We start from the raw sequence: 14,880 nt of genomic DNA, 5'->3' as shown, positions 1-14,880 counted from the left end.
TATGTACCCTGATTCCATCCTTTGTGGTCGACCCAAGTGAATAGATGAGTGACTGCACACATTGTTTAACTTGACACACACTGTTATTTTGTGGCATTTTGTCTCCTTGGACTCATCAGTTTTATCGTTTCAGCATTGGCAGTGAAAGGTTTCACATGTAATTTCATTGTGCAGTCGTTCAGGGATCCCTGTAAGTTCTAATCCACCTTAATTACTTGAGTACCAAAGCCAAGTAGAAGCTTTTCAAATTTGCTGGTGAAGAAAGAGAACAGCAGAAAGGGACCAGGGAGCAATAGTAAACAATAGTGACAAGATGGCAAAGGAATTAGGAAAACTGACAGAATAATGCGGCAACATACCCAGAAAATCACAGCACACATTAAAGCTTTACAATGCGATCGTTAGATTGCACTTGGAGTATTGTCTCCATTCTGCTCAGCACACCACTAACATACTTTAATGAAGCTGTCTCGCTCCACGCGCACATTTGTCTATCTGTCTACCTGTTATTTAGTTGCCTCTGCTGTTCCATTCTGGCCCTTTAAGTTTCCTTACTGAATTTTAGCATTTTTTTCATAAAAATACATTTTATTTGTCACAAAACTGAAGGGCTGTTCAAATCATTATTTAACTCAATTTTTTTTCCTCTGAGCAATGACACGAGGATGAATTAGTTCAGTTCTTTGCTTACACATCCTATTCTGTAGATTGAGATAATATAGGGCTGAGGGGCTGTAGCTACTTCAGGATTTTCTAGGTGGTATTTTGAGATGTGACTTTGGATATCCCTTCTCTGATCCTACCTACGTTTCAGCAATATCAGTGATCGGGGAGGGAGGAGAGATGTTACTCAATGGGATCAGGAAGTTTAATAGGTTCTGCGTTTTGATAACTAGTTAAAGGCAGTTGAACAAGATATCAATTTCTTTTGACATCTTGTTTTCTTTGTGCTCTATTTTCAGACGTGTGACGGATGTAAAGAAGCTGGTGAAACAAGAGCATGGCTATGAGCAACGGGAATAGTGACTTCATGGTTCAGAGCAATGGCAGTGTCTCGTCAAATGCTAACGGTAACAGCATCCCTGCAGCCTGCGATGGAGACCACCTTTCCCAGCAGCTGTCAGCCAAGGAGACCTCCAGGGCAAAAGTGAGTCAGAACAGTGGTATTCTCCCAAATGGCACTGTTAAGCCACCATCCCTCTTCCCAGACAGCATGATAAATAACCAAAGACCTGTGCCATTGCTGCCACAATGTTGCCACCATTGTCTATATCATCATCCTTTGTGTTGTCACAATAACCAACCAGATTGCCATTCTTTGGGAAATACCACCATCACCTCTCCATTGACTCCTTCTTGTCTGCAAGCTGGCTCCGACTATCCAACATCTGTGTGCCAAAACAATTCCCCTATCCATCCAGCCAGCTGCTTCCTCCAGCCCGCCTCATCTCTCATCGATCACGCTTCCCTTTGTCTTCATCATCGGTGGCCTGACCATTTCCAGCATCAGTCTGTGCAACAGCCACACGTCCCCAACATCAGGTACGCTTCATCAAGGCAAACTTTCAGGTGTGTAATGAGTATATGTTTTTCCTGTTGGTAGTCCCAAACACAGTTACTGGAGATGGAGGAAAAATTAATATTCGGTCCATTGAATGAAATAATCTGTGAGCTCTGTCTTCAAAAATATGTGGCTGGAGCCATGTTTAATGTGTCTGTCTGGATCCTGGGTGCATTTTGCCTGTGGTATGCTTTCCTTATATGGAAGAGGTACTACAGCGAGCAGCTGCGTGTGGCTCAGTATGAGTATTTGCAATGAGGTGTGATTTGACTTTTTTCTCTTTTGTACAATGTCCACCCAGCTGCGAGATTGTAAATGTTATTCTTTCAAACTTGGGCTTTATTTGGAAAGAATATTTTGATGTGTATAATATATCAGTACAGTACACATCAGTGGTTAAAAATACTGGCGGTGGGAGTCATGAATTAAAAGCATTAACAGGATTCCTAGCCTCTGACCTGCTCTTGTAGCCGTGGTATTTATATGGCTACTCCAGTTCAGTTTCTGGTCAATGGTAGCCCCTAGGATGTTGATAGTGGGGGATTCAGCAATCGTAATGCCGTTGAATGTCAAGGGAAGATGGTTAGATTCTCTCTTGTTGGAGAAGGTCATTGCCTGGCACTTGTGTGGCGCGAATGTCACTTGCCACTTATCAGGCCAAGCCTGGATATTGTCCAGGTTTTGCTGCATTTCTACACGGACTGCTTCAGTATCTGAGGAGTCACAAATGGTAGGAACTCCTGCAGTGATATCCTGGAGCTGAGATGATTGACCTCCAACAACCACAACCATCTTCCTTTGCGCTAGGTATGACTCCAGCCAGCAGAGGGTTTTCCCCCTGATTCCCATTGACCTCAGTTTTGCTAGGGCTCCTTGATGCCATACTCGGTCAAATGCTGCCTTGATGTCGAGGGCAGTCACTCTCACCTCACCTCCTGAGTTCAGCTCTTTTGTCCATGTTTGGACCAAGGCTGTAATGAGGTCAGGAGCTGGGTGGCCCTGGCGGAACCCAAACTGAGCGTCACTGAGCAGTTTATTGCTAAGCAAGTGCTGCTTGATGGCACTGTTGATGACACCTTCCATCACTTTACTGATGATTGAGAGTAGGCTGATGGGGCGGTAATTGGCCGGGTTGGACATGTCCTGCTTTTTGTGTACAGGACAAACCTGGGCAATTTTCCACATTGCAGGGTAGATGCCAGTGTTGTAGCTGTACTGGAATAGCTTGGCTAGGGGCGCGGCAAGTTCTGGAGCACAGGTCTTCAGTACTATTGCTGGAATATTGTCAGGGCCCATAGCTTTTGCAGTATCCAGTGCCTACAGTCGTTTCTTGATATCACGCGGAGTGAATCGAATTGGCTGAAGTCTGGCATCTGTTATGCTGGGGACTTCAGGAGGAGGCCGAGATGGATCATCAACTCAGCACTTCTGGCTAAAGATTGTTGCAAATGCTTCAGTCTTATCTTTCACACTGATGTGCTGGGCTCCCCCAAAATTGAGGATGGGGATATTTGTGGAGCCACCTCCTCCAGTTAGTTGTTTAATTGACCACCACCATTCACGGCTGGATATGGCAGGACTGCAGATCCTTTGGTTATGGGATCGTTTAGCTCTGTCCATCGCATGCTGCTTACGCAGTTTGGCACGCAGGTAGTCCTGTCTTGTAGCTTCACCAGGTTGACACCTCATTTTGAGGTATGCCTGGTGCTGCTCCTGGCATGCCCTCCTGCACTCTTCATTGAACCAGGGTTGGTCTCCTGGCTTGATGATAATGGCAGAGTGGGGGATATGCCGGGCCATGAGGTTACAGATTGTGGTTGAGTACAATTCTGCTTCTGCTGATGGCCCACAGCGCCTCATGGATGCCCAGTTTTGCATTGCTAGATCTGTTCGAAATCTATCCCATTTAGCACGATGATAGTGCCACACAACACGACGGACAGTATCCTCAATGTGAAGGCGGGACTTTGTCTTCACAAGGACTGTGCGGTGGTCACTCCTACCAATACAGTCATGGACAGAAGCATCTGCAGCAGGAAGATTGGTGAGGACGAGGTCAACTTTGGCACAAGCCCCCAGATGTTAGTAAGGAGGACTTTGCAGGGTCGACAGGGCTGGGTTTGCCATTGTCGTTTCTGGTGCCTAGGTCGATGTCGGGTGGTCCGTCCGGTTTCATTCCTTTTTATTGACTTTGTAGCGGTTAGGTACAACTGAGTGGTTTGCTAGGCCATTTCAGAGGGCACGTAAGAGTTAACTACATTGCTGTGGGTCTGGAGTCACATGTAGGCCAGACCAGGTAAGGACAGCAGATTTCCTTCCCTAAAGGACATTCGTGAACCAGATGGGTTTTTACAACAATCGACAATGGTTTCATGGCCATCATTAGACTAGCTTTTAATTCCAGATTTATTAATTAAATTCAAATTCCACCTTCTGCTGTGGTGGAATTCGAACCCTTGTCCCCAGAGAAATACCCTGGGTCTCTGGGTTACTAGTCCAGTGATAATACCACGCCACCGCCTACCCTACAAGCCTACACAGGCTTGTCAGCAAAGTGGAAGCCCATGGAATAAAAGGGACAGTGGCAGAGTGGATACAAAGTTGGCTGAGTGACAGGAAACAGAGTAGTGGTGAACAGTTGTTTTTCGGACTGGAGGTGGTGTTACCCAGGGGTCAGTATGAGGACCTCTGCTTTTCTTGATATATATTAATGTCCTAGATGTGCAGTGCAGATGACACAAAACGTGGAAGCATTGTGAACTGTGAGGAAGATGGTGATAGATTTCAAGAGGACATTGACATGCTGGTGGAATGGGTGAACACATGGCAGATGAAATTTAATGCAGAGAAGTGTGAAATAATACATTTTGGTAGGAAGAATGAAGAGACAATAAAAAATAAAGGGCACAATTCTAAGGGGGTGCAGGAGCAAAGAGACCTGGGGGGATATGTGCACAAATCGTTGAAAGTGGCAGGGCAGGGTGAGAAAGTGGTTAAAAAGGCATTTGGGATCCTGGGCTTTACACATAGAGACATAGAGTACAAAAGCAAGCAAGTTATGCCAAACCTTTATAGAACACTGGTTCAGCTTCAACTGAAGTATTGTGTCCAAGGTGTGAAGGCTTTAGAGAGGGTGCAAAGAATGAGAACTTTTTATATTCTTTCATGGGATGTGAGCGTCATTGGCAAGGCCAGCATTTGTTGCCCATTCCTAATTGCCCTAGAGAAGGTGGTGGTGAGCTGCCTTCTTGAACCGCTGTAGTCCATGTGGTGTCGGTACACTCACAGTGCTGTTAGGAAGGGAGTTTCAGGTTTTTGACCCAGTGACACGAAGTAACAGCAATGCAGATCTAAGTCAGGATGATGTGTGACTTGGAGGGGAACTTGCAGATGGTGGTGTTCCCATGCGTGCGTCTGCTGCCCTTATCCATCTCGGTGGTAGAAGTCGCGGGTTTGGAAGGTGCTGTCGAAGGAAGCATGGCGAGGTGCTGCAATTCATCTTGTACACACTGCTGCCACTGAGAGCCGGTGGTGGAGGGAGTGAATGTTTAAGGTGGTGGATAAGGTGTCCATCAAGCGGGCTGCTTTGTCCTGGATGGTGTCGAGCTTCACGAGTATTGTTGGAGCTGTACTCATCCAGGCAAGTGGAAGAGTATCCCATCACACTCCTGACTTGTGCCTTGTAGATGGTGGACAGGCTTTGGGGAGTCAGGAGGTGATCTACTCTCTGCTGAATTCCCAGCCTGTGACCTGCTGTTGTAACTACAGTATTCATATGGCTGGTCCAGTTAAGTTTCTGGTCAGTGGTAACTTCCAGGATGTTGATGGTGGGGCATTCAGCGATGCTAATGTCCTTGAATGTCCAGGGGTGGTGGTTAGATTCTCTTTTGTTTGAGATGGTCATTGCCCACCACTTCTGTGGCGCGAATGTTACTTGCCAGTTATCAGCCCAAGACTGAATGCTGTCCAGGTCTTGCTGCATATGGGCATGGACTGCTTCAGTAACTGAGGAGTCATGAATGGTACTGAGCACTGTGCAACTGTCTGCAAACATCCCCACTTCTGACCTTATAATGGAGGGAAGGTCATTGATGAAGCAGCAGAAGATGGTTGGGCTTAGGACACTACCCTGAGGAACTCCTGCAATGATGTCCTGGAGCTCAGATGTTTGGCCTCCAACAATTACAACCATCTTCCTTTGTACTAGGTATGACTCCAACCAGCGGAGGGTTTTCCCCGATTCCCAATGACTTTAATTTTGCTAGGGCTTGCTGATGCCACACTCGGTCAAATGCTGCCTTGATGTCAAGGGCAGTCACTCTCACCCCACCTCTTGAATTCAGCTCTTTTGTCCGTATTTGAACCAAGTTTGTAATGAGGTCTGGAGCCGAGTGGCCCTGGCAGAACCCGAACTGAGCATCGGTGAGCAGGTTATTGCCAAGTAAGTGCCGCTTGATAGCACTGTCGATGACACCTTCCATCACTTTGCTGATGATTGAGAGTAGACTGATGGGGCGGTAATTGGCCGGGTTGGATTTGCCCTTTTTGTGTACAGGGCATACTGGGCAATTTTCCACATTGTCGGTAGATGCCTGTGTTGTAGCTGTACTGGAACAGTTTAGCTAGGGGCACGGCTAATTCTGAAGCACAAATCTTCAGTACTACAGCCGAGATGCTGTCGTGGCCCATAGCCTTTACCAGGAATGAGGGACTTAAGTTATGTGAATAAATTGGAGGTGCTGGGGGTGTGCTCTTTCGAGAAAAGAAGGTTGAGAGGATATTTAATAGAAGTGTTCAAAATCATGAGGAATCTGGACAGCGCAGATAGAAAGAAACTGTTGCCATGGGCAGAAGCTAGTGAGTGGGAGTTTGGAATGCACTGTCTGGGTGTGTGGTGAAGGCAGATTCAGTCGTGGATTTCAAAGGGAATTGGATAAGCACCTGAAGAGAAAATACTTGCAGGGCTATTTGGAAAGGGCAGGGAAGTGGGACTAGCTGAGTTGCTCTTGAAGAGAGCTGGCACAGATATGGGCCGAATGGCCTCCGTCTGCACTGCAACTATTTTCTATGATTTCTAGCCAAGGCTCCTTCCACCTGATGTGTTCTAGTGACTCCCAGAAAGTGTGTGTGTGTGTTCGTCAGCAGAAGATCTGAGCTTTATAGTAATGCCTATTATGGTAGAATGGCCAGAACTCACTGTCTTAGTCTTGTGTTTGAAGATCAACAGGGATGAGGCATTAGAGGCTAATTGATGTCTATAAAATTGTAGCCTAGCAGGGACTGTTGACTTTGGGGAAGGAGGAGTATTTTCTTCTTTAATCCTAATTGTGGTCAAAAAACCTTTTATTTTAATGAATCTGGGTTCTTCACTAGCAGCATTTTACTCACACTGGAATATCAAGCTTACTTGGTCCCTTGTGATGGCCTCATTGCCTTGGTGTATCGTTAAACATATACCTGCAAAGTTTCTCACGGCAGCCTTGTAAATTCACAGTGAGAGAAGGTCTCTTCACAACAGTGTGTGGTATTTTACGTGGAACTGTTGCAGGAGTCTAAGAAAAGTTATGGAATCTTCCTTCCTGTAGCAGAGAGCTAGTTTTGCTTGTACCTGCTGTTTAGTGGATAACTAATACCATCAGTAACCAGTGAACATGGATGATTTTCCTTTTCTAATATTTGGAGGAGACATATGACCTCAAGTATTATCTGTTAATAACACTGTTTATATCCTGAAAATGTTTGAAATTTCCATTATTTTCCAATAGGAATGTAAAGTATTGAAAGTACTGCAATGAGTGATCATTTTTGGGAGAAGGAAAGGGTTAATCCATCCACAGGCCAGCACTATTTGGGCCTTTCATTATAAAAGAATCATCATCTCTTAGCACTGTTAACGACACCATGGTTCTATCAAGCAGCACTTACTCAGCAATAATTTGCTCATTTACTCAGTTTGGGTTCAGCTTAGGCCACTCAGCTCCAGACCTCATTACAGCCTTGGTTCAAGCATACACAAAAGAGCTGACCTCCTGAGGTGAGATGAGAGTGACTGCCCTTGACATCAAGGCAGAATTTGACTGAGTATGGCATCAAGCAGCCCTAGTAAAATTGAAGTCAATGGGAATCAGGGGGAATACTCTCCGCTGGCTGGAGTTATACCGAGCACAAAGGAAGATGGTTGTGGTTGTCCGATGTCAATCATCTCAGAGTCAGGGCATCGCTGCAGGAGTTCCTCAGGGTATTGTCCTCGGCCCAACCAACTTCAACTGCTTCATCAATGACCTTCCCTCTGACACAAGGTGAGAAGTGGGGATGTTCGCTGATAATTGCACAGTTGTCGGTAAAATTTGCAACTCAGTAACAGAAGCAGTCCATGCACACATGCAGCAAGGCTTGGGCTGATAAATGGTACCTAATATTCACCTCGCAAATGCCAGGCAATGACCATCTCCAATAGGAGAGGATCTAACCATCTCCCCTTGACATTCAATAGCATTACGATTGCTGACTCCCCCACTATCAACATCCTGGGGGTTACCATCAGGGAGTATATGTACACAAATCATTGAAGGTGGTGGGCAGGTTGAGAAAGTGATTAATAAAGCATACGGCATCCTGGGCTTTATAAATAGGGTCATAAAGTGCATACAAAAGCAAGGAAATTATAATGAACCTGTATAAAACAATGGTTCGTCCTCTACTGGACTATTGTGCCCAATACTGGGCACCATGCTTTCGCAAGCATGTAAAGGCATTAGAGAGGGTGCAGAAAGGATTCATGAGAATGGTTCCAGGGATGAGGAACTTCAGTTACGTGGATAGATTGGAGAAGCTGCGGTTGGTCATCTTGGAGAAGAGAAGATTAAGAAGAGATTTGATAGAGGTGTTCACAATCATGAGTTTTGACAGAGTAGTTAGGGAGAAACATTTTGCATTGGTGGAAAGGTCGAGAACTAGAGGACACCGATTTAAGAAGATTAGCAAAAGAAGCAACAGCGACATAAGGAAAAGCTTTTGTTACAGCGAGCAGTTAGGATCTGGAATGCAGTGCCTGAGAGTAAGATGGAGGCAGATTCAAATTGAGGCCTTCAAAAGAGAATTGGATATTTATCTGAAGAGGAAATATTTGCAGAGCTATGGGGAAAAGGCGGGGGAGTGGGAAAAGGTGAGTTGCTCCTGCAGAGAGCCAGCAAGGACACGATGGGGCCAAATGGCCTCCTTCTGTGCTGTAACCATTCTATGAAAAGCTTAACTGGACCAGCCATATAAATACTGTGGCCACAAGAGCAGGTCAGAGTCTGGGAATTCTGCAGTGAGTAACTTACCACCTGACTCCCCAATCATATCCACCATCTACAAGGCAAAAGTCAGGAGTGTAATGGAATACTCTTCACTTGCCTGTCATGCTCAGAAGGAGCTGTGATGAAATAAACTATGAACAGGAGGAAGTATGAATTAAAAAGTCGATTGTTAAACTGAACCAGAAAAAACTGGACACATTTGTACCACAGACAAAATGGAGTAGAGGTCAGGTGAACCCTCTTGTACTGTCAATAAACAAGCTTGTCTGCAAAGACAAAACTCATTAACTGCGTCTGAATTAGATCTGTGGAAAACCCATTGAAATCGCAAGGAGTCCATTACACGTTGATGACTCCTATCTACAAGAATGAACTTACAAAGGTTCTGTAGACAGACTGACTCCACAGCCCAAACCAAGATGAATAGGTGTGAAGTAGCACCATAGTAACAGAATGGTCCCCATCCAGACGCCAACAGGTAGCAATGATTTCCATATCTTGGACCATTATGTGGTCACACCAGGAGAGAGGGCCCTGTGTCATATGAACATATGAATAGGAGCAGAAGTAGGCCATTCGGCCTCTCTAGCTTTTTCCGCCATTCAATAAGATCGTGGCTGATCTGTTCGTCTCAAATTCCACACTCCCATCTACCCCGATAACCTTTTGATTTCTTTGCCTAACAAGAAACTATTTACCACCACCCTAAAAATATTCAATTACCCCGCCTCCATCACCTTCTGAGGCAGAGAGTTCCAGGGTTGCACAACCCTCAGAGAAAACATTTCTCCTGATCTCTGTCCTAAAATGACGACCCCTAATTTTAAAACAGTGCCCCCTAGTTCTGGACTCACCCACAAAAGGAAACATCCTGATAGGGACTCAAATGTGATGGATTTTTACCTTAAAGGGTAGCCCTCTGGAGAGAGAGGGAGATCAAGCAAAAACTACAGAAAGCCAGTGCTGTGAGATAAGTCCAGCTAAGGAAGAAGTCCTGCTGCTGATGCTATACTTCAGCTTGCTGTAGCAGAGAACTTAAAAGGTGACCACTGCCTCCGGACTGTAGTTTTAACCATTAGAAATCAACAACACCTCAGCAGGTTCATGACTGCAAACATCTAGGCCTGCATCTTTGAAAAGACAGACTGTCCTCCTGAGAAGATTCAAAAGGTTTCTATGAACCACAAACTCTTATATCACGGAACTTTAATTGCATATACCCTTTATCTTCTATCTATCTACCTTTATGTGTACATGTGTGTGTGAATGCATGAGTGGGTGAAGGTTGCAAACAATTCAGGTTTTGCTGTTTAAATAAAAATGTAACCTTCCTTTTTTCAAACCTATGAGAAAACCTGTCGTTCATCTGTTTATTTGTCAGGGACTAACACGCCATTTTTAACAAAATACTATCTGCAGTCAGTTGGGAGGTTAAAAGTGGAAGCCACCCACACCACCTATCACCTGTCTGTAATACCTGGTTGAGTGCAGCTCTAACAACACTCAGAAAAACTCAACACTATCCAAGACAAAGCAGCTTGCTTGATCGGAACCCCATCTACCACCTTAAACATTCACTCCCTGCACCACTGGCACACAGTGGCAGCAGTGTGTACCATCTACAAGATGCACTGCAGCAATTTACCAAGCCTCCTTCGACAACACCTTCCAAACCCGCGATCTCTACCACCTAGAAGAACAGGGGCAGCAGATGCATGGGAACATCACCACCTGCAAGTCCTCCTCTGTTGTAGGATGACCTTAAGAGGGCCACCTTAACTGGTAAGTGAAGGTCACCAGAGGAAGTGATGCTGTGCTACTCATGACCAGGGAGTTGTGGTGTAACCCGACAGAATGAGATGTATGTGTAGATGTGCTTGTGTTTTCTTTGGGCCTACTTATCTCGAGAGACAATGGATACGCGCCTGGAGGTGGTCAGTGGTTTGTGAAGCAGCGCCTGGAGTGGCTATAAAGGCCAATTCTGGAGTGACAGGCTCTTCCACAGGTGCTGCAGAGAAATTTGTTTGTCGGGGCTGTTGCACAGTTGGCTCTCCCCTTGCGCCTCTGTCTTTTTTCCTGCCAACTACTAAGTCTCTTCGACTCGCCACAATTTAGCCCTGTCTTTATGGCTGCCCGCCAGCTCTGGCGAATGCTGGCAACTGATTCCCACGACTTGTGATCAATGTCACCCGATTTCATGTCGCGTTTGCAGACGTCTTTATAGCGGAGACATGGACGGCCGGTGGGTCTGATACCAGTGGCGAGCTCGCTGTACAATGTGTCTTTGGGGATCCTGCCATCTTCCATGCGGCTCACATGGCCAAGCCATCTCAAGCGCCGCTGACTCAGTAGTGTGTATAAGCTGGGGGTGTTGGCCGCTTCAAGGACTTCTGTGTTGGAGATATAGTCCTGCCACTTGATGCCAAGTATTCTCCGAAGGCAGCGAAGATGGAATGAATTGAGACGTCGCTCTTGGCTGGCATACGTTGTCCAGGCCTCGCTGCCGTAGAGCAAGGTACTGAGGACACAGGCCTGATACATTCGGACTTTTGTGTTCCGTGTCAGTGCGCCATTTTCCCACACTCTCTTGGCCAGTCTGGACATAGCAGTGGAAGCCTTACCCATGCGCTTGTTGATTTCTGCATCTAGAGACAGGTTACTGGTGATAGTTGAGCCTAGGTAGGTGAACTCTTGAACCACTTCCAGAGCCTGGTCGCCAATATTGATGGATGGAGCATTTCTGACGTCCTGCCCCATGATGTTCGTTTTCTTGAGGCTGATGGTTGGGCCAAATTCATTGCAGGCAGCCGCAAACCTGTCGATGAGACTCTGCAGGCACTCTTCAGTGTGAGATGTTAAAGCAGCATCGTCAGCAAAGAGGAGTTCTCTGATGAGGACTTTTCGTACTTTGGACTTCGCTCTTAGTAGCTGTATATATATATATTCCAGTTTTTATAAAATTCCATGTATTCTTTGGATATTACTGGGAGTCTTGGAAATCTTACAATAGTTCACATACCAAAGGGAGAAGTAATATTAAATCATGGCAACGTTTGGAATATAGTTTTTCTGAAGACCACCAAATATTACATTGTTGCAACGTTTGATTTTTTTCTGAAGAACACACCAAGCGAGTACAAGGAACAGCTAATTGCTTACCTGGATTGGCTGAAGATTCAGGTGAAGAGTAGTTGGCAGGAGACCCCAAAACAGTACAGCAAGCTAGGACTGCCGACAGGATACCGAGATTGAGTACAGCAGGCAATTTGCCAGGGAACCGGAGCTTTCAACTAATGTAGCAGTGGGTCGAGAAACTTGAAAAGAAGTAGTACAGCCATAACTGCTTTAATTTTCCCTTTTTTTGCATTGTGGGCAGGTCCTAAGCCGAAAAGAGCAGGAAGAGCTTAACAGCTCCACTGGAGGTCCACAGCACAAAGTAAAAGGTTGGTTGTGGCAGGTGCCAGTACTGCAAGTACAGCTCTGCAAAGAGAAAAAGCTACTCTCTGTTTAAGAAAAAACAAACAAGCTGTGTAAACAAAGAAAACTGCTCTCTCAGTTTAAAAAAAACAAACAGAAGCAGCTGCTGTCCTCCTACTCTTAAAAGAGACAGGCCTGCAAAAATTAACCTGTCTAAAAAAGGGAAAAATAAGCTGTACCTTGAGACAGAAAACCCATGAAAAAGCCTGTATTTGTAAAACAGCAGGATCATCCTGAAAATAGTTTTCAGGTAGTCAACTATAGATTGGAAGGTGTCGGACTTGGCTTCTGAATTTAAACTTTTTCAACAGCGGATGGAACTGTATTTCCTGGATCAAGAAGTGAGCGATTAAAAGTCAAGATCGTGCTGGGCAGCGAGGGCCTTCAACGGATCAATACATCAGGATTGTCAGCTGAAGATCAGAAGGACCCTAGAAAGCTATGGCCATTCCTGGAGGAGCAGCTCAAGGTGGAGGTCAATTTCCAAGTACATCGGCTTGAGTTTATGACCTACCGGCAAAGGCAAGAAGAGTCCAATGGCCAGTTTGTTGCAAGGTTCCGAGACAAGGTTTCCTCCCACATGCCAAAGACTTGCAGGTTGATAGGTTAATTGGCCATTATAAATTGCCCCTAGTATAGGTAGGTGGTGGGGAAATATATAGGGACAGGTGGGGATGTGATAGGAATATGGGATTAGTGTAGGATTAGTATAAATGGGTGGTTGATGGTCGGCACAGACTTGGTGGGCCGAAGGGCCTGTTTCAGTGCTGTATCTCTAAACTAAACTAAACTAAACAAAGCTCTAGAATGCGACTTCGCAAATATCGAATTGTCGGAACAGGTTATAAAGCTAGTAATTGTATCTATCCCACCAGAGGCCTTTCAAAAAGGTCTGCTAGAAAAGAAGAAAGAGCACAGCATAGATACATTATTTAATGATGGAAGGAAATTTGAAGCCATCCTGGCTGGGCACCAACAGTTACAAGCGTTGGGGGCGGCTATGACAATTGGTGTGGTAACCAAGGCTCAGCAGTCTGCTAAGCCTTGTGGCAAATGTGGCCTGACTCGCCCAATTCACAGTTGTCCGGTATACCAGGACCAATACAAATCTTGAGGCATGTAAGGACATTGGCAATGCAAAAGGCCGAGCACAGATACTGCAGACAGGAATGGTGACAGGTCACATGGGGAAAGAACGTCTGCAAGACAAGATGGCAAACACAACAAAAGATATGCCAACGCACAAAAGCCCAAGCAGGCACATCAGGTCAGCAGACAGACAAATTGTCAGGAGGACACGGATGAAAAATGCGCTTGTGCGAGCAGCGAGCAAGCATTTCACATAGTTAATTTGGATCAACATGTAGTTAATTTGGATCAACATATAGTTAATTTGGATCAACATGTAGTTAATTTGGATCAACATATAGTTAATTTGGATCAACATGTAGTTAATTTGGATCAACATGTAGTTAATTTGGATCAACATATAGTTAATTTGGATCAACATGTAGTTAATTTGGATCAACATGTAGTTAATTTGGATCAACGTGTAGTTAATTTGGATCAACATGTAGTTAATTTGGATCAACATGTAGTTAATTTGGATCAACATGTCAATGCTATTATGCAATCTGAGGCGTTTGCCATGATCGGGATTATATGTCCACAGAAGAGTGGCAAACATAAGCTCAGAGTAAAAATTGACACCGGAGCAAGTGCAAATATTCTGCCCATCCTTATACTGAAGGATATGTACTTAAAGAACTAGGAATCCATGGTATGACCCACCACGGCTAGGCTGACTGCCTACAATTGTTCTCCAATCAAGTGCATTGGAACGATAACCTTGCAGTGCCACTGCGAGAGTTCTGAATGTCTACCACAAATGTTTTATATTGCAGACATAACTGGACTAGCTGTCACAGGACTTCCAGTATGCTGAGGTGTATGAATTGTCACAGTACATGAAGTCAGTAATGTACCAAGGATGGTATAAAATATCCAGTTCGAATGTATCGTGTCGGTCCATGTAAAGGACGACACAGAGGTAAGGAGTCTCGACACAAAGAGGCGATATGACCGGGAGTCTTTCCTCGGGCTTCAGTTCGTTGCAGCAAGTACCTGGAGTCCAGAGGGGTTGCCGGTGATGTTGCCAGTCATCATCTCTCTACGTTTCCCACAGTTAAGGCAAGATAAAGTTGTCATATGAGAAGCAAGCAGGACCAGAATTAGCTTGATTGTGAGTAGGGCAGAAGGTCAGAGTCCTCAGTCATGGATCGGGAACTTGATATCCTGCAGAGGTTGCTAGGATATGCGACCAGCCCAGAATGTGCGATTCTCAGAGGGAACCGTAGTCAAGTCAGAGAGCTATACGACAACACTACATGTCACAACCTTGTGGCATTGCGGGCGTGTTCAAAAACAAATTCTGAAGATCAATGTACAGAGGCTACAAGCAGAGAGGAAGAACATGCTAACCAGAGTTCCAAGTCACTAGATCTCAGAGGAGTCATCAAGACGAGCTCAGCTTTGGGAAGA

The 14,880-nt window shown here is 45.3% G+C and overlaps 1 protein-coding gene across 11 annotated transcripts in view; it reads left to right on the top strand.

The window, feature by feature from the left end:
- Positions 1-14,880, top strand: part of disp1 (dispatched homolog 1 (Drosophila)) — a 567,770-nt gene that overhangs the window by 392,635 nt on the left and 160,255 nt on the right. For 9 of the 11 annotated variants that reach the window (XM_068028051.1, XM_068028054.1, XM_068028064.1 and 6 more), the window contains one exon: positions 963-1,569. In XM_068028051.1, coding sequence (XP_067884152.1) covers positions 1,001-1,569 — 569 coding nt within the window. In that variant the 5' untranslated portion in view covers positions 963-1,000. The remainder of the gene's footprint in view (positions 1-962; positions 1,570-14,880) is intronic. The other 2 variants (XM_068028065.1, XM_068028063.1) reach the window with 1 other exon arrangement.

This window comes from Heterodontus francisci, chromosome 3 (genome assembly GCF_036365525.1).
Source record: "Heterodontus francisci isolate sHetFra1 chromosome 3, sHetFra1.hap1, whole genome shotgun sequence".
Taxonomy (NCBI): Eukaryota; Metazoa; Chordata; class Chondrichthyes; order Heterodontiformes; family Heterodontidae; genus Heterodontus; species Heterodontus francisci.
The sequence above is the reverse complement of the archived record's forward strand: the minus strand, read 5'-3'. Positions and strand labels throughout refer to the sequence as shown.